We start from the raw sequence: 26871 nt of genomic DNA on the forward strand, positions 1-26871 counted from the left end.
GAACAAAGAAAAGGAAATGCTAATTACATTAAAGCAGTTCAGCTTGTTTAATAAACACAGTCTATTATGGGTTTGACAGAATATTATTAAATCTAGAGCTAGCACCCTCTAAATCTCACACACTAAAACTCACGCCAAGCAAAATTGCCTTTTTATGATCCCTTTTGGATTTTACGATGCTCATTATCAAAAATTCAGAGTATATCATTTCTGCTACAGTGCAGCAGTCTGAAGCCAAAACAGAAGACAGAAGGCGAGAGAGAGAGAGAGAGAGAGAGAGAGAGAGAGAGAGAGAGAGAGAGAGAGAGAGAGAGAGAGAGAGAGATAAAATGATGAATCTGGGGTGAGCTCAGAAGATCACTGTGCCAGAATATGCCTTTATGGCAACTTGCTTCAGCAAAATCATAATTGACTGAAGGCTTCACTGAGCTGCATCCTCTATGTACTATTTCCTTGGAAGCCAATCAACTGAGGCAATGGAAAAATTCCAGATGCATCTCACTGCCAGAGCTGAGTGAGTGGCATACAGTAAGAGACTGATGGCATGCTGTAGAAATAAATTAACAGACAAAAACCTGTCAAACTAGGGACTTTTAAACCAAAACACTATGGAAAGTAGCACTGTTAATGGGAGAGGTTTTGAGAAAATAAAAATATAATTAAGAAACCTGAATCTGGATCTGTATATTTTTGTGTGGTCTTCTATAACACAGTATCATTTCTCACATGATCTTTGTTGACAAGATTCATAATCATATAATATTTTCATTTTTGTTTTGTTTATCAGTGTTCACTCACTACAATACCCAGCATGCATTACACAAATAGATAAACAATAATCCTCAGTTTTGTATGTATGTATTTATCCAGGTAACCAACTTCTGCACTGTGAACAAACATGAATTTAGCTCAAAATTTCAAAATAAAAGACCTTCGGATTTTTGCATTTTACTTCAAATTTCTAACAACACTATTTAATAAATACTGAACCGAGAGCCCTTTGTGTCCTGCATTTTTATGCGGCTTTTGACTCTGAGCGAGAGGAGCATGAGTGGACAGATCCAGAACAGTCCACGGCAGTATGTTCACTACCCCCAGTAGACCATAGACCTAGAAACACCATTTAACAGCCGCCGGGAAGAGGAAAGTAGGTTGTCCACTACGGCTCAGTCAGAAAAAAAGAGCTGTGCACCTGTCATAGGCAGAACTTCTCGAGGAAAAAAGAGAGTGCAGTAAAATCCGTCCACTTTTCAGAATAGCTCTGGCCTGCGGTGTGTGGACAAGCAGTAAATAAGTTACATAACGACTTCTTCGGGGTGCAGCATAACATTCCCGTCTGTCAACTGAGGAAAACGAAAGTGCAGCCCCTCCAAAATAAATCCAGCTCTCGTTTTTTTCCCTCTTCTCTACACTTGGTTTTCAAGTGCAAGCTATTTCTTTTTCCCCTCGTCCTCCCTGGGGAAATTGCGGACACTCTGTGGCCCTTCTGGAGCAGGACGCACGTCTCCAGGGACACAAGCAAGGAGACACAACAAACTCCATTATAAATGATTCAGAACCACTGCAGGAAATCCAAAACGCAGCTTTGACTTTGGGAAAGTCAGAACAGGGGACACACTTTAAAACATAAAGGTGGCAGTTCCTTTGGAGCCACAGAAGGGCTGTTTTTTGCTTCTTATCGCCAGGATCTGCGGTACGGTTCTGTAAACTGTATGAACCTATGAGAGGGTCATATATTTTTCAAAGCTTATGAGATTGGTTTGGTTGATTCTCATGAGTCGACATATTTCTTACATACTGTTTTTTCTTTTCTTCTAGCATTTTTGACCTCTGCCACTGGGACTGTGTCATTTTTATGTGGTTCATTTTTGTTTTCATTTCCGTTTAAGAGCAAAGATTATACTGTCAAGATAAAATCAGGTTTAACCAGAGCTTTTTTGAGCTACTGATGATCTTTAGAAGAAATTGGTCAGGCTACACACAGGTTGGTCAAGCTACAGCTGGGTTAAGATGATCATTGTGTGACATTTCAGTGGCATTCAAACTCATTTTTGTTGGGCTACAGTCTACATGCTATAGATATTTGCCACAATTAATTGGACAGAAATTTGTCAGGTAATATTTGGGTTAAAGAGCCATCCAGTGAAAGTCATTAGATGTAAAATATCCTATGCCAATCCATTAAAGCTTCACGTAGGGCCCACACTTGTTAATATATTGGTTGATTCAATTCTAGAAAATGTATCATGTGCGAAATAAACCATGTACGTCACGACTGAGCTTTTCAACTTTGAAACTGTGTCAGTTCAGGCCAGGGTTTTTACCGTAATCAACATAAGGAACCAGTCCTCTCAAAATGCCGTGTAGGGCTTTTGCACTTCAGGAAAACAGCAGAAATTGGAGACAGAGATAAGGACGAACTGAATATTCAGTGTGTACTGGATTAAGGCGAAGTGGTAGAGTAATATTTCAGTTACTTTCAAGGCATCAGGGAATTTCTTTTCTTGGAAACATCTACCAAATATGTCATACTGGTGAACAGACAAGTGTTTTAGTGGTTTACTGAATGACCGGAAGGGGGCCACAAGATTTAGGGAAGTTGTTGAGTCAGATGTTGAGTGATAATGTTTATTGGGCTGCAGTCTGGTTGTGAAAGCAATTTACACAGAACTTTACTGTACTGAAGTCAAGTTAAAACTACTAGTTTTAGGCCTAGAATTATATCAGACAGAAATCAATGATAAGACAAAGAATTTCTGCTGTTAGAATTTTGCGATAAAAAACTGTATTTTTCAGTCTATCAGTTACAGCGGAATTAAGGTACAAAACTTGGTGATGTGGCTCCTGTCAGGTCTGTGAACTCTGCATAGGGTATATTTAGTTCCACTTCAAAATGTTATGCCTGATTAAATCCCTTCTAGTGGGGAATTTAGGGAGTCATGAACTGTTATTCAAATAAATTATGCAGTGAATCAGTCCTTGTGGGAGCAATCGAGAGCTCTAATGAGATGTCCATACCAATGCTGGCCATCCTGAAGAACTGAAAAATAAAATCTTCAAATAAAGAGAACCCTGATGTTGAGGCAGCATCTGTGGTGAGGAATAAGGTAAGTACGTGTTTAAGGCATTTGTATTGTACATGTTTTAATGTATTCTCATTTTTAATTGGAATGTTTATCGTCCCATTAAATGCTTACATGGCGTGAAGGAAAGCATATGAAATATGAACTCAACATTAACATACTGATAGCATTCATTACTGTCACTATAAATTTAGTTTAAAAATGCCTTCAGCTTGCTGGAAAGTTACATTTCAACCCTAAAAAAGTGCATCTTCCTTGGGAAAACATGCTGGATGACCTAAAAAAAACAGCATGACCTAGATTTTAAAACATAGCTGCTTCATTATTTTGGTAGTTTTATTCATTAACGCAGAGCAAAGGTTTGTGTGTATGTGACTTATGATTAAATGCAGTGACCCAGTCTATATAGACAATGAGAGAGAGAGAGAGAGAGAGAGAGAGAGAGAGAGAGAGAGAGAGAGAGAGAGAGAGAGAGGGGAAGAGAGAGTTCTATCAGTGAGAGAAAAGTGCTGTTATTCTATAAATGCACTGCTGCAGTTTGGCCTCATAAACCAACTGAACTGAAGTGTTCCTAAACACAGCTCACCTGGAGTAGGTGAGTGTTTGTGTATGTGAGGGAGAGACATGTGGGTTGCTCAGTGTATATGTGTGTGTGTGTGTGTGCGTGTGAGAGAGAGAGTGAAAGTGAGAGAGAGAGAGAGAGTGAGAGAGAGAGAGAGAGAGAGAGAGAGAGAGAGAGAGAGAGAGAGAGAGAGTAGGGAAGGCTGTGTTGAAGGTTTGAAGGTAGTTACTAAACCAAAATCTTAAATAGTAAATCATTATATGTTTTACCAAACCAACATAGTTTATAAAACCAACATATCATTTAACTATAAAACAAGGTGATTCTTCATTTAACCAGTTGTTATACCCGCAACATATAGGGGAATTGTTTCGTGAATGGGCTCCAATACAATGTGAAGACAAGGAGAGTCTTGAGCAGACTTTGAGTGCAGGACTTTGTTTTGAGAGTCTCTCATTCTCTCTCACACTCTTATTATTATATGTTGCATTACTACCATCTATTGCACTGCTTCTATAAACGGCAGTACCACCATGCAGTGCACTGTCATTATACTGTCACTGCCAGAGACTAAATCTTAATATTTTGCAGTTTTATTAGCATAATTACCAAGTCCCAGCTGTCTTTTATTTTATAATGAAGAGGTATGATTTTTGCTTCACCTGTAAAGTTTCTTTATACATTGCAGGACTGCTGTATACTGTATTGCCATCTTCTACAACAATACTGATTTGTACAGCAATACTTCTACCACACTATACACTTTTATGTACTTTTACTACACTCAACAATCACAGTAACAATGCAGTAGCACACAATTCATCACCAGTTTCATGAAAAATTCTAACTTTCCTCCTCTTTGAGCTGCTTTACCGTGAAAGGTTTGCTAGCTTTGCTAACCCAGGCTAGCAATTGATAGATATGTATTGGGCTTTCTATTATGCCTTCTATAGTATCACTGTCAGAAATCATTCAGAACTGCAACTTTACAGTAGTGGAGAGTAGAGAAAACAACAGAAAATAGTTCAGTGTGAGCTAACAGCTGAAGCCCTGAATAGCACCCCTTGTGGTGCAGTACCTACAACCTGTGCGAGTGCATGAGTGAGAGTATCAGTTAGAAGCCAGTTCTATGAGGTGCTCCGTGATCTGACCCGTGTGTTCTGTGGATAGGAAGAAGGAGAATATTTATCCTTTAGCTGGAGGCCTGCTTTAAGTTATGCAGACTTTTTAAAAGAGTCTCATTTCAGACGAGGGTAGAGGCCTGATGGGTGTGTTCTGGAGCGAGCAGGTAAATTGGCTGTCACTTTTAATCTGCATAGAAGGGTGCTTTTCACCTCTACTTCAAAACTCTCTCCCTCACTCTCTTCTTCACTTTTCATAACATCTCTTTGGCCTTGGACTGAACTGTAGGCATCTCTCTCTGCCTCTTACTATTTCTCCCCTACTGTCTTCTTCACATAAAGACAGATAGGTCTATTACACAAGGTCATAAAAAAGAAGCCACACTCACACAGAAGCTTCGGCACTTCGGGTTAATGTACCTGCTATTATTATTTATTATTATTATTATTATTATTATTATTATTCCAACAGGGGTAACTGGCATACCAGTATTTAATTATATATTTGTGTGGCCATTATCTTGAGTGAACATTTCACAATGAATGGACCAATAGAAAGGATGCAGAATGTGTCCCGTACGAGAAGTCTGATTGTATTAATGCACATTAAAAACGATGACAGTCCAACACTGCAATGTGAATAAAAGTCAAACTCCACAGTCCACCTTCAGAAAGCTCTTCCGCAGCAAGCAAGACACCCTCTAATTCCTCTTTTCAGAACTGCATTGTGGGAAACTCTTTTCAGCTATGTGCATAGTTCTCTTAGAGAAATGAGAGGCTAATCAGAACTGGGTCACTGGGCCTCGAGGCAGTCAGAGGCACTGAAAACTTTACCTAGTGATCAAGACCGAGCCACTCTCCACGCTCCGAAAATTGCTTTTTCTGAGTGTGAACAGAGAAAGAGATAAAAGGGAGGCAAACACACACACACACACACGCACACACACACTCACACTTAAATACAGAGAGAGAGGAGAGAGAGAAGGAAATAGAAAGCAAAAGCAACAGCGACCAGCATCAATCCACTAAAGCCTCCTAACATTTTCTTTCTTTGAGTTTTTGGAATGAAACAAGCAGTGTTTTTCTCAATGGGTGAAATGTTTTAATAGTGCCAATATTTTCCTTAATTTTACCTTTTTCTTCCTCATGAGGTTCTGTAACCACTTCATCCTATTCAGGGTTGCATTGGGTGTGCAGCCTACTCAGATTCACTGGGAACACACCCTGAAGAACGCACCAGTCTGTCACAGGGCATCACATACTCACGGATATAGACGCTTTTTTGAATACACCATCCACTTACCACCCTGTGTTTTTTTGTTTTTTTTGGATTGTGGCATGAAACAGGAGCACCCAGAGGAACTCCATTCAGACATGTGGAAAACACACCAAACTCCTCACAGACAGTGACTTGTGCTGGGTTTTGAACCCCCAACTCTAGGACCCAGGAGGTGTGTGACACTATGATAGTTGTTGATACTTATGAGGTTTGTGTGCATCTTAACATAAATGTTTTTGTCAGATTCTCAGCTCTGATTGGCCCTCAGCCACTAATTCAAAAACTATAACTATAACTTCAGTAAGAATGAGCTGGGGTCAAATTGCTGTAGACTGAATGTGTTAATGGTTGTGACTTCACAACCTGGGATCAATTAAAACCAGCTGGATATGGAACTTAGTTTCTATATCATCATCGTCCAGAGGTAAATCCAGAGGTATATCCTCTGGAGGTAAATAAGTGACACAACCAAAAGAGATGTACAATGTAATGGTTGAAATGCTTTTCAAAGTTTTTATAGGCCACTGTGTGTCTGTTCTTCATTATTCCGGCTCCATCAGCTCACATCAAAAGTTACTTTGAACTGATTGCTTAGTCTTCCTAAATGACCATCCAGATCATCATCATTATCAGCAATCATCCAAGCCGAGTGTTATTCTCCTCTTTCTGCATCTGATAAGAGAGATTTTGTAGCTTCCCCAACTTCTTCATCAATTTGACTGCAATTTACAGCCAATCATTCGTCCACAGACACTGGGACACAGTGGGACGTTTTAGAGCAGGTGTCTAAGGTCACCATGCCCAGTGCAAATAGATTTTGAATAAATTGTCTAAACGTAGAAAAGGCAAATGAGAAATGCAATTTTTGCAAATATTTCTTTCAGTTACCTTTTTCCATTTCGACAAATATTTACTTTTGGGGGCTTTTGTGTTGCTTAATGTTTCTCCTCATCGCCCTTTCAGATTTCAGTTGGATTTTCTGTTGCATCATGCCACATTAAATCCTGTAAATATGGTTTGGTGTAAGCTTTACTCTCGGGACACAGAAGCAGAAGACTTTAAAGGAAAGTTGTTTTCCTGACCCTCATTTAAAGGCATAACGTCTGACCTTAACAATATCGATTGGGCAACACGCAAGGGACATATGAGTGAGTAGCTAAACATCAGCGAATGCCAAGAAAACAACAGAGAGTTGATTTCCTGTCAAATGCAGTAAATTAGGGCAGTGATCTAAAAAGCCCTGTCAGTCAGATGTGCACCAGGAAATACACACTGCAGTGTTATTCACTGTGGTGTCACAGAAAGAAACATGCACCTTACAGAATGATATGTATATAGAGCTAATTTCTATTGACAATGATGCAGTCTGAGAGAGAGAGAGAGAGAGAGAGAGAGAGAGAGAGAGAGAGAGAGAGAGAGAGAGAGAGAGAGAGAGTTTTAGTAAATGGGTCAGTGTATGGAACTGATGTTTCCCGGATGCTATCTTCATTTCTTCTCATTTTTGGGAACTTATCTTAAACCTGAACTCTGTAAGTTTGGCGGCTTCGAAATGTGTGATTGCACAAATTGTGTGGAAGAAGATTTTGTAATTGGTTTGTGCTGGGTCCATTTCCTTGACCAGATTTATCTGATGATTGTGAGTATGTTATGGAATAAGATTTGTGTCACACCGCTGGGAGATATGCCTCTTCTAATGTGACTCATGTAACCAGCACATGGAGCCAGACCAGCCAACAGCTCTGAATGTTAAATCACTATTTAAGGCTTTACAGAATTACTCGCAGCAAAACATTATATTTCAGCTGATACTTTTCCCTCTGGACTCTGTAATTCAACTTTAACCAACAAATGTAAAGCTTTAAAGTTTCTGAAGTAAAATATTTTGACTGTGAGGATGGATTTATGCTATTATACATGTTTCTGTCTGAATGTCATTCATTCATTCATTATCTGTAAGCGCTTATCCAGTTCAGGGTTGGGGTGGGTCCAGAGCCTACCTGGAATCATTGGGCACAAGGCAGGAATACACCCTGGAGGGGGCGCCAGTCCTTCACAGGGCAACACACACTCACTCACACCTACAGACACTTTGAGTCTCCAATCCATCTACCAATGTGTGTTTTTGGACTATGGGAGGAAACCGGAGCACCCGGAGGAAACCCACACGGACACAGGGAGAACACACCAACTCCTCACAGACAGTCACCCGGAGGAAACCCACGCGGACACGGGGAGAACACACCAACTCCTCACAGACAGTCACCCGGAGGAAACCCACGCGGACACGGGGAGAACACACCAACTCCTCACAGACAGTCACCCGGAGCGGGAATCAAACCCACAACCTCCAGGCCCCTGGAGCTGTGTGACTGCGACACTACCTGCTGCGTCACCGTGGCGCCCTGTCTGAAAGTCAAAGACGCTAAGTTTGCACAGATTTTATTTTAACAAGCAACATGTAATGTTTTGTTCAGGACATACTCACTTCATACCACAAATCAAACAAGTCTGATCAATAACAGGATCCAAAATGCATGATCCCCACCTCAGCAAGAGAGAGAGAGAGAGAGAGAGAGAGAGAAACAAACATTGACTTTGTATTCTGAATCAGTACAAGGAAAGATACTGGGCTGATCTCTGGGGATGACAGGTAGGGGGAAAAAAGCAGAAGGCCGGACATGACGGAGAGCACAGATAGGAAGGAACAAGCGAAAACGGTGGCAATAAAGTTTGACAACAGAGCGGCAACAAAAGCCTCCGTCCATTCAGTCACACAAACCTGAGAGTACGTGCTCAGGCCTCAAAGTGATCCACGCCCAGTGAGAAACAATGAGCCGCAACACACTCATGGACAAAATTAATTACAGATAATGCTTGAAATTCCCAGCGCAGGGACTTTGCTGGAGACAAAGATGAGGAGGTAATTTCCATGTAGGAGCGGACATTTCAGCGGGCTACAGAGATCTCACTGTCCTTCAGCAAGAAAAGATGTGTGCGCCATGTCAATTATTCACATTGACCACACTGCTCCGCTCATACTAGTAGTCCATGGTGAATCAGGTGTGTATTTACTGAGTAGACTGTTTACTGGGTAAATCTTACATATGGTCGAACACCTGGACATCCAGCATTTCTCCTGAAATCAACAGTATTCATAGATAACTCTGGGAATGCTTTTGTACTGGAATATTTCTGTCAGGATTTGATTGCATTCAGCCAAAAGTATAGTAGTGTAATCTGTTACTGTGTCACACTGGCCATGTTTATGTCCCAGATGGCATGCTCTCTTCAGGTGTGAGGTGAGAACCCCCCAGGATAAATAGGGGGGGGGGGTGGTTGTTCATGAGTGATGCTGCACCTGTACTGGACAAACATGGTAAAATATGCCCCCACCCTCAACTATGGCCATGGGCTTTGAGTCATGACTGAAATAACATTATCGCATATACAAGCAGCCAATAGGAGTTCTCTGTGATTGGGATGAGGAGCTCAGCGATTTGAGAGGAACTGCTGCTCCTTCCCGTTGAGACGCGGTGGTGGTTCAGACATCTGAAACTGACCAATATTTCCTGGCTGACCTACGACTTCCTGGGGATCCAGTAGGAGATGTGAAAGCTGTAGGGGCAGGGATGCCTCAGCGTTTTTGTTTGCCCTGTTGCCAGCATGATGCCGGAAATGGATTACACGGAAAAGAAGAAGATGATGATGAAGATAATGAAGATGGCGCTGATGTTGCTTGATTAAATCTGGATCATAAATAGCACTACTGCTCACCCAAGAAGCAATGAATGGAGTCTGTCTTCCCTGAGAACAATGCATAAAGTCTAATGAAGGAAGGATTGGTACCCCCCCCACCACCCCCCACCCTTGCCAACTCCTGGCATTGCACATGTGCATTTGATCTGATGGAGTTGATTCAGTGTGAGATCTTTCAATATATTCTTTAACAGAAATATACAGGCAAGCTCAAGGTACAGGCTATTTTTAGAGACAGAAGTGTTAAAATGTGGTCAGAGGTACTGCATATTAGGCAATGTCTACCTCTGGCAAACGAGAGTGAGTATTTATGTGCATACATTTGTGTATCAACTGCTCCACCTGAACTGGTCTACATCCCCCACTGTTTTACCAGAAGCTTCCAGGGCTGAGGGACTGAATTCAATCCATAGCAATGAGCTTCCAGTACAGGATTCAACTGTTGTTGCCTCCTGTGCCATCACCTTAGCTTTCGATATCCCACAACAGTGAGGAGAGCTGTCTAAAACTCTATTTCCAGCAACCTCGGCCCTCACTCTCCCTTACTCTATATCTCCCTCTCCGTACAGTGAAGCTACATTTACCAAAAAAAAAAAGGAAAAAAAGAAAAAAAGAAAGATCCCATGCTTCTGTTTGATGAACTGAAGCATGTTATCTTCCACAGACTCATTCCCCACTCTGGCATCCTCTCTCATGCTCCCTTTTGCGCCCAGAACAAACTGGCGCCGCTTTGTTGCCAAGCCATGAGATTTAGAGCTGGGGCTGATGCCTCGCCGATGGACGGAGGCAGAAAAACTGCAGTGAATGGAGTCAGGGCACCTGGAGCTCATAGTTTGTAGCTAAATTTACAGATGGAGATTTTCTGGGATCAAGATAAGGCCTACGTGCCAGAAGAAAGGGGCTAACACTCTCTGGCCTCAGTTCACACATGGTTATAAGAGAGAAACTTGCAAGCCCATGGGGGTTAGACCACCCAGGGAGTGAAAAGAGAATTGAGCTTAGTCTGAAATCCCATACTACTCAATATGCTGCACCAGAAACCCTGAATTTCACCGTTTAACCTCAAAAGACCTTGTGTCTCGCCAGGATTACATTAACAGACTAGTCTTCCCCCTATTTAAAGGGAACGTAGTTGATTCTGGAAAACTACTGTTCTCAGAGCAAAACAACCCTCGCCCTGCTGTTTGGATTCATTCAGACACTCATACATTTTTAAGGTGAAAGTACAGGTGTGAGTAAGAAGTTGACTGTACTTTGTTGTTGAAGTTGAACTTGTCTGTAAACTTTTATTCAGTTTAAAAACCCATTTTTAACTTGAGCTGTGAAGTGTTGAGGCTTTTTCAGTGTGTGGGTACTTTCATGAAAAGATGGCGGTAAACAGACCAGAAAGCTAGCAAACAGTGAAGAGACATTCTTTGAATTTTAATAAAAAGTGTATTTAATTAAAATCGCGAAGTCTGTCCCCAGCTTTGCCCAACTGTTTCTTGTCCATTCGAGCCAGTTGGAGCATTACTTGTTGTCACGAGTCCAGTACATTGATTAGAGAGATTCAGATGTAGGACAGTTTTAAAGTGTATGCACTCTATGGAAGATTCAGAAGAAAATCAAAATGACGTGTTAATTCCATGCTTTTTGACTTAGCTGAACAACACAAAACTCACTGGGCTGTGTTGTTTCACAGTTTGTGGGATGATAGCCTCCAGGGCCAGATGTAAATATAAATAAAGAACGAAATTGTTCTTTAATCACGTTTGAGAACACTTAAATTGTTCTTAAATGAGATTTCATACTTAAAATAAATAAAATATAGTTCATTCATTCATTCATTGCCCATAACCGCTTTTCCAGTTCAGGGTCACGGTGGGTCCAGAGCCTACCCGGAATCACTGGGTGCAAGACAGGAACACACCCTGGAGGGGGCGCCAGTGCTTCTCAGGGTGACACACACTCACACATATGAACAATTTTGAGTCACCAGTCCACCTACCAACATGTGTTTTTGGACTGTTGAGTGAAACAGGAGCACCCAGAGGAAACCCACATGGACACAGGGAGAACACACCAACTCCTCACAGACAGTGACCCGAGATGAGGAGCGGAAATTGAACCCACAACCTCCAGGTCCTTGGAGCTGTGTGATTGCAACACTACCTGCTGCGCCACCGTGCCGCCCCCTAAGAACAATTAGTATACTTTAAAATATATTTAACCTTATGAAAGCCTCACACGTGTCCTACAGTGAAGTATAATCCAGGTAAGCCTCTAAAATGATCAGTTTAAATAACTGAATTACTATCTATAATGTCTAAAATAAGAATATTAAAGGTGGTTATTGTTCTTAAAATACTGCTAGTTTCTACATAAGAAAAAAAATCAAACTTGAAAAATTTTTTTTCTGTAGGTGGTTTCTGCTGACCTTCATTTCTAATTCTTGTTTGTCTAAATTTTTAAATACAGTGGAACCTCTACCTATGAACTTGATCCGTTCATAAGTGGAAAAGTTTTTCGAATCAATTTTCCCCATTTAAAATAATGGAAAAGCAATTAATGTGTTCCAGACCCCACCCCGAAATTCACCTTTTTTGCACTGATATATGTTTACAACACTCTCAAATTAGTAAAAAAAAAATACATGTAGCGTCACTAAAAATAAAAAAGAAATACAGTGGAAACAATAATAAAAAAGATATAATAAAGTTTTAAGTGGTTAACTACTGCTACCTTGAAAACATGACGACTGGCTGGAGGAGTAACACAGGCACTGGCTGTATGACGGGAGGTGGGGGTGGGTGGAATAACGGAGAGTAGGTGGGTGAATGGGGGGAGACGAAGCGTAGATACGGCTTAACTTAGCACGGATTTCGATGTCTGCTATTTACACTAATGCTAAATTGCTAAAACTACAATTTGCTAATCTTAAAAGCTCACTCAAGTCTGGGCGCGCTGGGAGACTCGCCTATTGGGGTCAGTGGCCATTTCCAGCCGTCGGCTCGGCGGAGGCTCGGGTTCGTTTCTAGAGTCATGGTTCGTTGGTGGAGGCAAAAAATATTCAAATGACGGGTTCGTATCTTGGAAAGTTCGTTAGTAGAGGTTCCACTGTACTTACTTTGATTCTTCTTTTCCTCCATTTTGGTTTAACTGAATACTGGAGATAATGGTAGATTAATTTTTAAAATGTGGCTCATGGAATGTATAAAATACAGCATGAAAGGTTTCATTAGGAATTGCATACAAGTGGTTTAGTGTTTATCTTAAGATCCTTTATAAATTTTTACTAAATGTGTTGAGAATCCAACATGTTTGTTCATAATACGATCCCTTTAATAACTGTTTTTAAGATGGCCTGTCTAATTCATGGAAAAAATATATATATTCAAGCTTTCTTATAAACAATTTTTGTTTCAGTGCTAACTGCTGGATATTAATTAATTAACTGTTAAGAAGCTGAGCTTAAAATGCATTACAAAATGTTACCAAAGAAATGATCCTAAACATTGTTTTGGAGGTTTTTGTATAATTATGTTTAAATATAGGTTTTCTTTTCTTTTTCCAGTTGTACTTGTAGATCACAGCTGTTTGGACTTGAAATAGAATGAAAAAAGTGTGGTCTTTCTCCAGTAGCCCACTGCTTATGAGTAAGCTGTATTGTTTCTGAAAACTGTTTACTCCGGGAAGCCAGCATAAGCCTTAATTTAGCATCACCAATTAAAAGAACGTTTGTAAGCTGTTTTTTAATAAGAGAATGTAATTAACCCATCTTTGCTGCTGCACAGTGACAGCCGACACACAACATGCCAGCGCTGAAGGTATCACAGCAGAAGATCGACTCATTTCAGGGCAGCAATTAAAGTGATTAAGGAGATCATGTTGTGTTATTTGGGTTGTTTCATAATCGCCCACCCCACAGCACACAAGCTGTGTGTCCTTGCTGAGCTCTGTAGGGTCATGCAGAAAGAGAAGCATCACCCACAGTATCTTGGTGTGCCTGCTTTGCCTTAAAAATATCTGTACATTTTACAACAAAAATGAACAAAAAAATAGTATTTTTGAAAAATCACTTGCTATTCTTAGATTCATAAGAAAAAACACACACATTAATCAACCACAGTGTAGATCTCCAACATGGGGATGGCCATGTTTAAAACCTTTTAGCACAAAATCTCTGACACATCCAGGCCACTAGGTGTCAGTGTTTATAGCATGAAGAAGACTGCTTTTCCACTTAAAGAGGACCTGTTTAATTAAATGATGCTTTGAATTATTTAGCATCTGATGAGGAACAGAATGGGCTGGGTGAATAGCCAAGTATGGTTGTCCCAACAGGAGCGGCTTTCTACACCTCTATTAGCTTAACGTGCCAACCCAATTACCCAGAAACAGTTACACTCCCAGACACTGGAGTTCTTCTGCTCTACTGCCGGTGCAGGTTGGATTTAATTAAAGAATGCTGACGGGGCTGATGATCGATGCGCCAGTGACAAAGATCTGTTCTGTAACCCACTCAGGCAAACAATACTATGTCCATCCCCTAAACTGAGACTGAAGTTGATGGGCAGATCATATCTGATTTTCTAAAGCAACGTAGTTCACTCTGATCATTATTACAATGCCTTCAGTTACAGCTCAGCCGTTGTGATCATGTAATTTAGGACCTTCAGTTTGACCTCTGTTACCTGTTTAGTGTATGTATGTATCTGTATTATGTGGATACATATAGGCAATAAGTCTATATAAGTGTTATGAATTTACATGTGCAAAAGGTAGTGTCAGTGACAAGTAGTTCCAGAATCTCAGGGTCCTGGGTTCAATCCTTTCCTCAGGTCACTGTCTGAGCTCTGTGTGTTCTTCTTGTGTCTGTGTGGGTGCCCTCCGAGTACTCCAATTTCCACCCACAGCTGTTGGTAGGTGGACTGGCTGTATGAAATTGTCCACAGATGTGAGTTTGTGAGAGACGGTGAGAGAGTAATGCCCTGTGATGGAATGGTACCCTGTCCATAGTGTCTTTCTGCCTTGTGCACATTAATTCTAGGGAGGTTCTAGACCCACAGTGACCCTGATCAGGACGAAGCAGTTATGGAAAATGAATGAACTCATGAATGATTCATTGTACAATGGTGCTTTCTGTTGGCACTGTTTTTCCATTGAGATTACACTGTGTGCACACAGGAAGTCCAATACCCTAATTATCAGGGGTGTCTACCAACTTTTGTACAGACATAAAAAAACATTTATGACATCAGTTCAAGTGTTTGTAACCATTTTACATTTACAAGCTCCAGGGACCTAGAGGTTGTGGGTTCAAGTCCAGCTCCCGGTGACTGTCTGTGAGGAGTTTGGTGTGTTCTCCCCGTGTCCGCGTGAGTTTCCTCCCACAGTCCAAAAACACACGTTGGTAGGTGGATTGGCGACTCAATAAGTCCATAATAGTGAGTGAATGTGTGTGTGTGTGTGTCGCCCTCTGAAGGACTGGCGCCCCCTCCAGGGTGTGTTCCTGCCTTGCGCCCAATAATTCCAGGTAGGCTCCGGACCCTGAACTGGATAAGCGGTTCCAGATAATGAATGAATGTAACTGCTCATTCATTATCTGTAATGCTTATCCAGTTCAGGCTCGTGGTTGAATGAAAATTAGGAGGCATTGTTCCAGTCACCACCATGAGAATCTTGACTTTCACATTCGTTTTAAAGGAACACTCTGGCCAAAATTAGAACTCTAACCATCACTATATAGGTCTCTACATATTTAAACACACATCCTACAGTGCTGCTTGGTTGTGCTAGTGCTAGCACATTTCTAGGTGCTTTCTATTTAAAGACTAGGAAACACTCCTTCTGGTACTCCCAGGTAAATTTGGTTAACACCAAAGGCTTTCCCAAAGATGTATGAAGAATTAACCTTTATGTCATCCAAGGCATTATAGTTAGAAAACACTGATAAAAGAAAACACAAAAAAGTGGATGTAATGCTTTCCCTTAACAGTGCTGTGTTATTCTTAAAGAGGCAGGCACCCTGATCACCTCTGGTGTCTTTATTTAGACACATTTCCAGGAAAGAGCAGGCACTAACTCCTCATGAGCGGTCACTAATCCCTCCGCATGGGGCCAGTAATCAAGATGGAGTGGCTAGTAATGTAGCCGTCCTGAGGTACAGCGCTACTAACACAAGAATAAATCTAAATCTTCAGAGGGATCAACATAAGGCCTGAGTGCTAGAGCAGGTATAGTCCAGCATTTTCTTCACACGCCATGAAACAGCAGGTGGCTCCATGGTGTTTAGCTTTTAGAAAGAAAATAAACCCATATCAAAAAACTGGCGAATGCTGTAATGTCTATAGGTGCCTTAATTTGAACAGATATCAAATCATATTCTACATATTAACTCATTAAAAATGAATCTTACATTCTGATCTCATACATAAGAACCCAGCTGCAGACACAGACCCAACTGTACACCGATACTGCAGTGAAAACCCTGACTGAGTGATTTTTGGGTGAATATTCAGAGCCATCTGCTTGAAGAATGCAAGCCTATTAGTAATTGATGTGGGCTGCATTAGCACAAAGCTTGCGTGTAATTGAGATATTCTCTCCAGCATTAGTCCTGCTTGCCATACAATTGCTTCACAGGCCACGAGAATTGAATCCTGGCTGTGCTACAGGATTTGCATTACTCAGAAAAATGTCAAATTCAGATTCAGAGAGAGAGAGAGAGAATAAGACAGAATGTACACAGTCTCGATTCAGTGTTGCAAAACAAACATACTGCCGCCAGCCCACACACAAGAGAGAGAGAGCAAGAGAGACAGAGAGAGAGAGAGAGAGAGAGAGAGAGAGAGAGAGCAAGAGAGACAGAGAGACAGAGAGAGAGAGAGAGAGAGAGAGAGAGAGAGAGAGAGAGAGAAAAGAAATTGTGAGGGTGAGAGAGAGAGACCAAGAGAGACAGACAGAGAGAGAGAGAGAGAGAGAGAGAGAGAGAGAGAGAGAGAGAGAGAGAGAGAGAAAAGAAATTTTGAGGGTGAGAGAGAGAGACCAAGACAGACAGAGAGAGAGAGAGAGAGAGAGAGAAAGAGAAAGAAAGAAATTGTGAGGGTGAGAGAGAGCAAGAGAGACAGACAGAGAGAGAGAGAAAGAGAAAGAAAGAAATTGTGAGGGTGAGAGAGAGAGAGAAAGAGAGAGAGAATGTGAGCGCGAATGAGAGATGTCTGTCATTATTTCCCACTTGAACACCTCACTATCTGTAAGCATTATGTAAGCACTACTGTGCTTTGGGCTCAAGCTGAAATCTAACAAATGTAATAACTACAGAATCCACCCTGGGCTAACTACAGTATCCACATTCTGCACATAGACATCTGAAGTGGGGTTTTAAAGCTGATTAAATTTGCCATAATGCCAATGCTCTGCAAACAAGTCCAGCTCTGTTGTATCCGAAGGGCCACTTTAATTGAATTATCCACTTATCTGAAATTACCCATGAAAACACAGCAGAACAGGCCAGAGAAAAGGCCAAGATAGGGACCAAGATGTGAGAGCAGAGCCAATCTGTAAGAGCGCCTGAGGGACGGCAGCTGAGGTCAGGAGAAAGGCCAGAGGCAGCAGCAGGCCACTGTGTCATCAAGTGGACGGAATAAACATTGATCACGGTCCTGCCAAAGCCAGTGACCAGGCCTCTGACTCAGATTATGGCTCCAACAGATCTGAGAGCTTTTATGAGATTGAAACTGGGGGGGTGTGAGGGTGCCTTCTTTCTAATCAGCTCTTTATAGGGAACAGAGGACAAGAATGGATGTAGGATATTTAAGTAGATACAGTGTTTAACAAAGAGAAGCATATCCTTGTTCAATATCATTAAAATTTCATATTAGGGGATGTATTATGAGTCCTTTTTTTGCCTGTGTACATAATTTCCACATAAAAAAATCCACATCATTTGTGGATAACTGTGAAATAATACGGGGTAAAATGTGTTGTGCTGATTTTATATGAGTGCTTTTATATGAGAGCGCAAAGACAACTTTAAACAAAGACAAAAAACAAACTCACTCCTCACTCCTGGATGCTTGCACTGAACTGAGCTGTGACTCACTCCATTTTAAAATAACAAGCGCTGAAACCGGTCATTTTGAACAGGGCTGTGTTGTTTGATCCTTGTGGTATTCTGACAAAAGCAAGTCACAGACACTGGTGTGTGCACTAAAATACCAGATGGACATATGTCTCCCAGTCTCAAATGCTCGACAGGAAAGGAATACGACAAAAACAATGATCATCAACACAGCAAAAAAGCACACAGGTATTAAAACCACCATGACTTAAAAACAATAGAGCAATGTGTAGTAGAAAGTAGACACACATAACTCCTCAAGCAAAGAATAACTGAAAAGTGTCATCTGTGGGGAAGGGCTGTACCTTTCTCTTGAGATGATCTGTGCTAGAGTGAAGTCCTCCATCTCAAAGAAGCTTCAATCAGTTATCAGCAACACACAAAGCGTTAGAAAAAACAACAAGGTGTACTGACTTCTGTTGCAATTTCACTTGTGCTCCCCTTTACAATAACTACATTCGTGTTCTTTTGAAAAACAGGGTATGTGCTGTTATGTATAATGATAATAATTATGTTGAACTGACCCTGTTGAAATTACAGGCTTTATTGTAGAAATCAAAACAAAAGTACAACACTAGTGAGAACAACTGTGCAGTCTCCTCCAGTTAGGATTTATTGCATAGGCTGCCTGTTTGTTGGCCAGACTTCCTGTTACATAGGCATGCAAACCAAGCTGCTAAAGCTGGGGTAGGTGAATTTGTACACTGTAAAAAATGTCTGTGAATTTTACGGTGGAAAACTGTAAAACCATGACAGTAAATGACTGTAAACTCTAAAAAGGTTGAAAACAGTTTCTGTAACAGTGAAATATTGTAAATACTTTTATCAGCCAAAATACATTTTTTTTACATCTCTTTACTGTAAAATATACATTATTTCACTGTTAAACACACAAACCATTAGGGCTGGTACAAGTGTCCAAGTACTAGGAGGAGCTGAGACTCATTAGGGAGCTCCCAGCATGCTTTGCTTCTCCATATTTTCTGTGATTTTCAGAGTTTCTTTGCTTTTTTCTGTCTTTGAGACTTACTGATTTTGGGTTGCATTGGAGGTGATCACTGTGTGCGTTTGTGTTTCTGTGCATGTTATGTCGAGACGTGTGTTGGTCAGGAAAGTTCACCATCAGCCTGTGTTCCGCGTGTGGCACCCAGATACCGAACATTTCTTTAGTCTTTTCAGCAATATCTCCTTTTAAGGGCTGAATACAGGACGCAGTTCGGCTGTATCTAAATACGGCTACATCTCAGTCTGCTTTTTCTAATTTGTCACACAATTTACATGTTAATTTTATAGCAAAACAATGTTTCTTTGTTATTTTTATGTAAATACCATGTTTTTTACAGTGTATATCTGTTTTTTTAATAGAAATATACTGTAAACAAAACCTTAAATGTAAAATGTATGATTGCCAAAAACGTGACCGTATATTTTACGACCACAGCTGCCAGTATTTTACCGTAAATTTTACGGATATTTTTTTACAGTGTAGAAAGCAGTATGTGTAAGGCAGCTTATGAAAATAATCCAACCAAAAATGTCCCACTACCTACATTCCGCCTTCGTTCCAAAGCTATTCCTCTAAAACACAGGAGTGCCCACAGCTTGATAAGTCACACAGAGGGAGGTGTTTTCAAAACACCCAACAGCTGCAGTGAGGTTCTCTCTGGTTTGCCCTATGGCTTCATCCAGCCTCTTTTTGTTGGAAGCCTTCTCTACCTCCATCTTCTTTATCTGTGTAGCAGTGCAAGTGATTGTTCAATCTGAGTGAAATGACTGGACAGTTTTTATGTGGATTATGTAAAAAAAATCTCTCTTTTTCTATGTTATCAGAGCATTTGATTTAATGACTGCTGTCAAGACGTAGAGAGTACTTCATGAAATCTGTTTTTAAGTCAAATCCCCTATTCTGCCTTTAAAGGAACACTAGGTATGTTTTTCTTTTCTCTCTTTTGGTCCCCTGAATTAATTAATTTTTACAGAACTGTATTGAAATCAATGGGGAGGGGGGTTGGGGTGTTTTCCTACCCTCCTCCAAAGGTTACATAGGGCAGTTTCTGCAGTGCTGAGCCCAGAGCATCAACAACAGAGGCTCTATTCTCCCTGCGGGTCAGTGAAGCCTCACAACACTGTAAATTTAAAGTAAAATACATAATGTTCCTTTAACTTTCCACAATGTAGGCCACGGGAAAGAACTGCCGGACAGATCACGGGGCAGACTGTAAATCTGCACCAAGATGGAAAAGGATACAAGAACATTAGTAAAACAGGTAAATATAAGCTTAAACTGTCATCAGGAAGCATGCTATAGTGTTAAGCAAATTTGCAGTGGTCATCCACAACAGATGATTAGATGCACATTTACAGTCTTCTGCTGAAAAACAGATGGCCCTGTGCTTCCATCTTAGCACAAGACGTACTATCAGAAATTAGCATCTCAGTGAGTGCCCAGACAGTGTGTTGAATGTTGCATATAGTCAACCTCTGTGGAAGGTGCCCAAGAAGAAAACAATTACTGAAAAACAGGCACAAAACTGCAAAGCTGAGGTTTGCCAAAGAACCTGAAAAGAAGGCTGATGAATATTGGCAGATATTCTGGTCAGATGACATGAAAATAAACTTGTTTGGATTAGATGAGGTTCAGCTCTTTTGGCCAGGACCATCCGAAAATCTGCCTAGTGGCATCCTGCATGGAGGAGGAATCGGACTTTTGCGGTACATGATTTCTACAGGTGTTGGAGAGATGGCTTTTATAGACTGCATCATCAACGCTGGTGTGTACACTAAAATACCACATGAAAACGTGTTTCCCGGTCTCAAAGTCCTTGAAAGGGAAGGTATACTCCAATAATGACCCTCAACACATGGCAAAAAAGCACACAAGTTGTGCTCATCTGACCTGAATTCAACAGAGCAGTTTTGGGCGAACTTAAAGTGGAATGTAGAAGTGCATAACCCCTGAAGCAAAACCACAACAAACAGCTGAAAAGAACCATCAGTGAAGAAGGGCAGTACTTTTCTCTTCAGTTCTGTGCTAGACTGGAGTCCTCCACGTTATCAGCAACACATGAGACATTACAAAAACCAACCAGGTGAACTGTGGCAATATCTTTAAATGTATGCACACTTCAGGAGAGTTAAATCATTTATAAAGTATGCGTGAGTATGGGGCGGCACGGTGGCGCAGCAGGGTCCTGGAGGTTGTGGGTTCGTGTCCCGTTCTGGGTGACTGTCTAAAAGTTTGGTGTGTTCTCCCTGAGTGCGAGTGGGTTTCCAAAAACACATGTTGGTAGGTGGATTGGCAAGTGTGTGTGAGTCCGTGTGAGTTACCCCACACCAGGGTATGTTCCCGCCTTGTGCCCAGTGATTCTGGGTAGGCTCCGGACCCACCGTGACCCTGAACTGGATAAGCGGTTACAGACAATGAATGTTTATATATTTATTACTTTTATTGTAAATACAAACAATAAAGTCTTTCTGCCACAAAACACTTATTTTTTGGACACATTTTAGTGAAATAAGCTTCAGCACAGACTTCATAGCATCTCCCCCATCTCAGCTTTCAAATCTAAAGACCCCATTTTCTCTCTCACGCTGCTGCTCCGAGGCTAAGTTATATCATACTGACATGCTTTACCATGTAATACGCTCCGTCTTCTGTTGACCCTTATGTGTTTTTATTTTTTTACGTCTGTTGAAAGGTTCTGCTTTCTTTATTCCTAATGTGTGCTGACCTTGAGCTAGGGAAAGGCACTATAATCATATAGAAAGTGAATATCACACACCATTCACACACCTTTTACACATGTACATAATGGACAGACATAATGGTGTTATGTAATCAGGATTTTTTTTTTAAATGTAGCTGTACGTCTTTACAGTTACAGAAGAAAGATGTCAGATTACAGATATATAATTATCTGTCGAGATTACGTTAAAAGCCCTCCTGTACAGCACACGTAATATTTCGTACTGTGAAAATGCTCCATTAACTCCCTCTAGACACTCTTAGACATCATGAACTCACTCTGCTCTGTTGCCTCTCTGATAGGCATTAAAGGGGACATATTATGAAAAATTCAACTTTTGGGGACCTGGAGCTCCTACCAACCCACACACTGTGAAATAAGGCCACACTGTCAGTATCTGTGTGCTGCCTAAGTCTGCATGGGATAAGATGAGTGGTTCTGATTTTGTGCTGCTTAGAGTGCAGACACTTTAGAATTGTCCCACCACCTCTTCTCTTCAGTCTCTTCGATCCCAGCGCTGGACCCAGGTTTATGTGACAGCACAAGTGAAAATGAAAATGGAAAAGAGAACAAAGTGCTAATAGCTAAAGTAAAAGTGTCTCTGCTCACTCACTCCTCACTCCTGGGATCTCGCTCTGAACTGAGCCGCGGCTCATTCTCATTTAAAGGAACAGGCACTGAAGCCTTCTGTGGCTTTTTGTAAAATAGCATGTCACGGACATTTAATTAAGACCCCAGGGAAATGTCTTAACTTGTGGAGGGGATGAAAATGATGCCTTTAAGGATTATTCCAGTCTCTTGTGCTTCATATCCATGCAGAGCAAAGAACTGATATTCCCACATTCCAGGACGACCACTGCAGGGTGTCTTTGATGGCTTCAAGGAATGTGATGAGAATGTGGGATGGTTTGACTGACCAGCAAAAACGGGCCTGAACTCAATCCCAGTTCTCAGTTTGGAAGAGCAGGTGAAAGACTGAAATATGACACAATATCTCACACAACCTCTAGCTGAAATGAGCTAGCACCAGGTTGTGGAAGAGTGGATCAAAACAGACTGACATCTCCACCGGTATAATCCCTACCTGACAGGACTGACAGCAGTATTAAGGCAGTGGATATGAAACCAAGTATTAGAAACAGAATGAAGTGCTTATTTTTGATCGGTGACCTTAACTTACACACACACACACACTCACACACACACACACACTCACAGATCCTATGCACACATACTGTCCTACACAAGAAAAATGGCCAGCTTTAGTGTCCAAGTACAGATTTATATCCACAGAATCCTAAACCACAAATTCATCATTCATTATCTGTAATGCTTATCCAGTTCAGGGTCGCGGTGGGTCCAGAGCCTACCTGGAATCATTGGGTGCTAGGCGGGAACACACCCTGGATGGGGCACTAGTCCTTCACAGGGCAACACACACTCACACATTCACTCACACACTCACACCTACGGACACTTTTGAGTCGCCAATCCACCTACCAACGTGTTTTTGGACTGTGGAAGGAAACCAGAGCACCCGGAGGATACCCACGCCGACACGGGGAGAACACACCAAACTCCTCACAGACGGGAATCAAACCCACAACCTCCAGGTCCCTGGAGCTGTGTGACTGCGACACTTCCATTGCCTGTGGGGACATTCCTCATCTCCGGTCACTGTGAGGAGCTTGATGTGTTCTCCCTGTGTCGGCGTGGGTTTCCTCTGGGTGTTTATATTTACTCCCACAGTCCAAAAACTGAGGTTGGTAGGTGGACTGCCTGTGGGTGAGTGTGACTGGGTGAGTGTGTGATGCCCTGCAGTGGTCTGGTAAATGTTCCTGCGCCCAGTGATTGCTGGTAGTCTCTGGACCCACTGCGATAGTGATGAGGATGAAGTGACTACAGAAGATGAAAAAAGTTCACCGTCAAATGTTGAATGTGTTGTGTTGGATGCTTTTATTCTGTGTTTGTCTGATTCTTTTCAGAGTTGGTGAGTGGACGCAAAGGCAGAAACACCTGAGGATTCTTTATAGAAGACAAATCTTTTTATTTATTAAGGTAATATATGAATATGACTAATTTTCACTATCGACCTGTGCTCCACACAGGGTTTACGCCAGGTCAGGGACAACATATATCTCTCAATATCTCTCAAGGTAAATTCACCATTCAAACCAGATCTATGACTGCAACATTATACCTGCCTGGGAATCATATTCAGAACTGTTTAAGGAATTCGGCCTTGTGCACTTTATCTTGCTTTGTATTTAAGTAAGTGAATAATGTATTGTCTCTAAATTAATAGCTGTTTAGACTACAGAAAAATAAAGAGTGGTCTCATTATTGCACATACTGTAAATACACTGCATATACCACACATTCTAGTACACACACACACACACACTTACCTTGACTGCGTCTCCATGCGTGACGCGGTCAAACACAACGTCGTTGACGGCGATGATCTGGTCCCCCACGCGCAGCCCCTCTCTCTCCGCCGAGGATCCGGGCTCCACCAGAGACACGTAGATGCCGACCCCGTGCTCAGATCCCCCGCGGATGCTGAAGCCCAGGCCCTCGCGGCTCCTGCTCCGCTGTAGGGTCACCTGGCGCAAAGAGTCGCGCGCCCCCGCCTCCGTGTTCGTGTCCGCGAGCGTGGGAGCTGTCCGCTCTGCCGCGGTGCTGAAGTCGGGCAGCACTAGTAGTTGCGCGGGTGTGAAGTGCACGGACTGAGCGCGCGCGCGGTGCTCCGGCTCTATGGCCTCGCTCGGTGGGATCGCCGAGTTCTCGGGTCCCGTCACGGTGGTGCAGGCGAGCGGCTCGGTTTTCAGGTAGAGCCCCTCGCTCGTGTACTGGTCGAAGAGCATCTGGTCGGAGCGCGGGATCACCAGGCGCAGCATGGGCAGGAGCTGGCGTTTCCGCGGCGTGTCGAGAATCACGCGCAACGTGCGCACAAGGTCGTACACGTTGCGCCGCGCGTGGTACGCATTCAGGCAGTGCACGAACTGCTCGCGCTCCGCGTCGCCCAGCAGCGTGTGCAGCGCGTCGTGTAGCCGCTTCACGTTGGCGGAGAGCGCGCGGGAACCCGAGCCCGCAGATGATGAGTTGGCGCCGGCGGAGCGCAGGGACACGCGCTCCAACTCCGCGGCGCTCATCCCGCCGCCGGGGAAACACGGGTCATGGTCACTTAGGAAGCCCTCCTACAAATACAACAAAAAGGAAATGAACAAACAAATCAATTAAAGTTTCATTCGCATTTCTAGTTTAATAAAACGTGGCGCACGAGTCATTGCTGTAAAGTTTAAAGTTGAAAGACAAACAAAGATATAAATAAACTGTTCAGCTTCAAAAAGCTAAGATGGCAGACCGACTGAACTGCAAATCTGGACACACACCGTATTCAGAGAGACCGGACACGTAATTCCAGAGATCCTCTCTCGCTGGACTTCTTAAAGCTGCCCACGACGAGTCGCACCGATTATATCCTACCGCGCTGCGAGCCGAGTCCCGGGGAGCTGTGAATGGTGGAGTGTGGAAATGAAGCCGGTTCAAGAAACTGCTTCAGAAGCGAGAGGGTAACACCGAGCTGTGGGACCGCGCTTCTCTCCCTCACCGCAAACTGCTCGGAAAACACTGGAGCGAAACACGGTGGAGGTTGTTGTTTTTTTTTTTTTCATTACCCACTCGTATTCGGACAAGCCCCGCCTCTCCTGCGCTGTGATTGGCTCAGTGGATTACACTCGTAACTAACGTGTGCGGTGTTCAAGAACGTTACTATATTTGCGTTTCCTGAACGAAATGCAGTTTATACTGGACAAGAAAAGTCAAAAATAGTAATGTGTCAGCATAAAGAAAGAAAGAAAGAAAGAAAGAAAGAAAGAAAGAAAGAAATATAGTTAGAAAGAAAGAAAGAAAGAAAGAAAGAAAGAAGAAAAGAAAACTAAAAGAAATTAAAGAAATCAGAAAACATTGCAAAAAGAAAGACAAAGGCACAAGAAAGAAAGATAGAATGAAAGAAAAGAAAGAAAAAAAGAAAACAAAAAGAAGGAAAAGTAAACAGATATATATGGCAAAATGACAGACAAAGGCAAGAAAGAAAGAAAGAAAGAAAGAAAGAAGGACTGAAGTAAGAAAAGGAAGAATAGCAGGAACCTGAAAGAGAAAGCTGTTTACAGTTGGAGACAAACACAGTGATCTGTAAGATCCTTGATATCATCAGTTTGATTTGGAACATGAGGATTTCTAGGGGAAATGTTACAAATAGTGAGCTCATAAAATATATACAAATTACAAAAAGGATTAGTGTTATAAACACGGAACCATAGCACACGGCCTCTAAATGTAGTGCGAACCGCTGCTTGGGCGCTGGACGGTGCTAAGCGCTGTAATTAAGACTGCAGAACTCTCCTCCATAAGCTCCGCCCCGGTAGAACTCCCGAAAACTACCAGCCAATCACACGGCGGAGGCCTGACTCGATCAACCAATCACAGTCCCCCAGGAGGAGGGGGCAGGGTTTGTCTGAAAACGGGTGGAGAAACAAACACTCGTGGAAGTGACGCAGGTGTGCGCGACTGCGTTGCCTAGAAACCAACAACAGCGTGGTAGTATTTGAGAGAAATAAACGAGGATGGTTGAAAAGCGCAATCTATTTTTAGAGCTCAAGGTTTCCTGAGGAATAGAGAGAGACAGAGATGGGGGGTAAACTGAAAGGAAATAGTGAAGGGAGAGGAGTTAGAGTTTAATGTGACATGTATTCTTTTTGTTAAAAGTAAAACTGAAAGAAAGATTCAAAGCAGACAGAAGAGAAATGATAGAGGATGAAATAAGAGTACAGGAGACGAAAAGCTGGAAAATATATGAAAACATTTTAGAGCAACAACCCAGGAAAGGAAAGGAAAGGCAAGAAAAGAAAGGAAATGAAAAGAAAGGAAGAGGTTCAAATGAAAGAGTTCAGAATGATAGGGAAAAGAAAGAAAAGTAAACAAAAAAGGAACCAAAAAGCTGAAAAAGAAGAGAAATAGAGGGGAAAAATATATACAACTGAGAACTGCTAGTAAATGAAAAGAAAAGGGAGATAAAGAAAACAAAATGTAAGAAAGGAAAAAGAGCAGGAAAGGAAAATATTAGAGAGTGTGAGATGGAAGGAAGTGCACTGAGACCTGTATGAGAGCTTTTTTTTAAAATCCTCATTCTATAAACGGAACATGTATTGTCTGCTGTAG

At 42.0% G+C, this 26871-nt stretch overlaps 1 protein-coding gene across 1 annotated transcript in view; it reads right to left on the reverse strand.

Annotated features, from left to right (window-relative positions):
• The window catches only part of LOC136677522 (whirlin-like), an 87651-nt gene extending 62848 nt beyond the window's left edge, over positions 1–24803 (reverse strand). Inside the window, exon 1 of the mRNA XM_066655092.1 lies at positions 24057–24803. Within this exon, the coding sequence (XP_066511189.1) occupies positions 24057–24803 (747 nt within the window). The remainder of the gene's footprint in view (positions 1–24056) is intronic.
• Between the last annotated feature and the right edge of the window lie 2068 nt (positions 24804–26871).

This window comes from Hoplias malabaricus, chromosome X2, assembly GCF_029633855.1.
Source record: "Hoplias malabaricus isolate fHopMal1 chromosome X2, fHopMal1.hap1, whole genome shotgun sequence".
Classification (NCBI taxonomy): domain Eukaryota; kingdom Metazoa; phylum Chordata; class Actinopteri; order Characiformes; family Erythrinidae; genus Hoplias; species Hoplias malabaricus.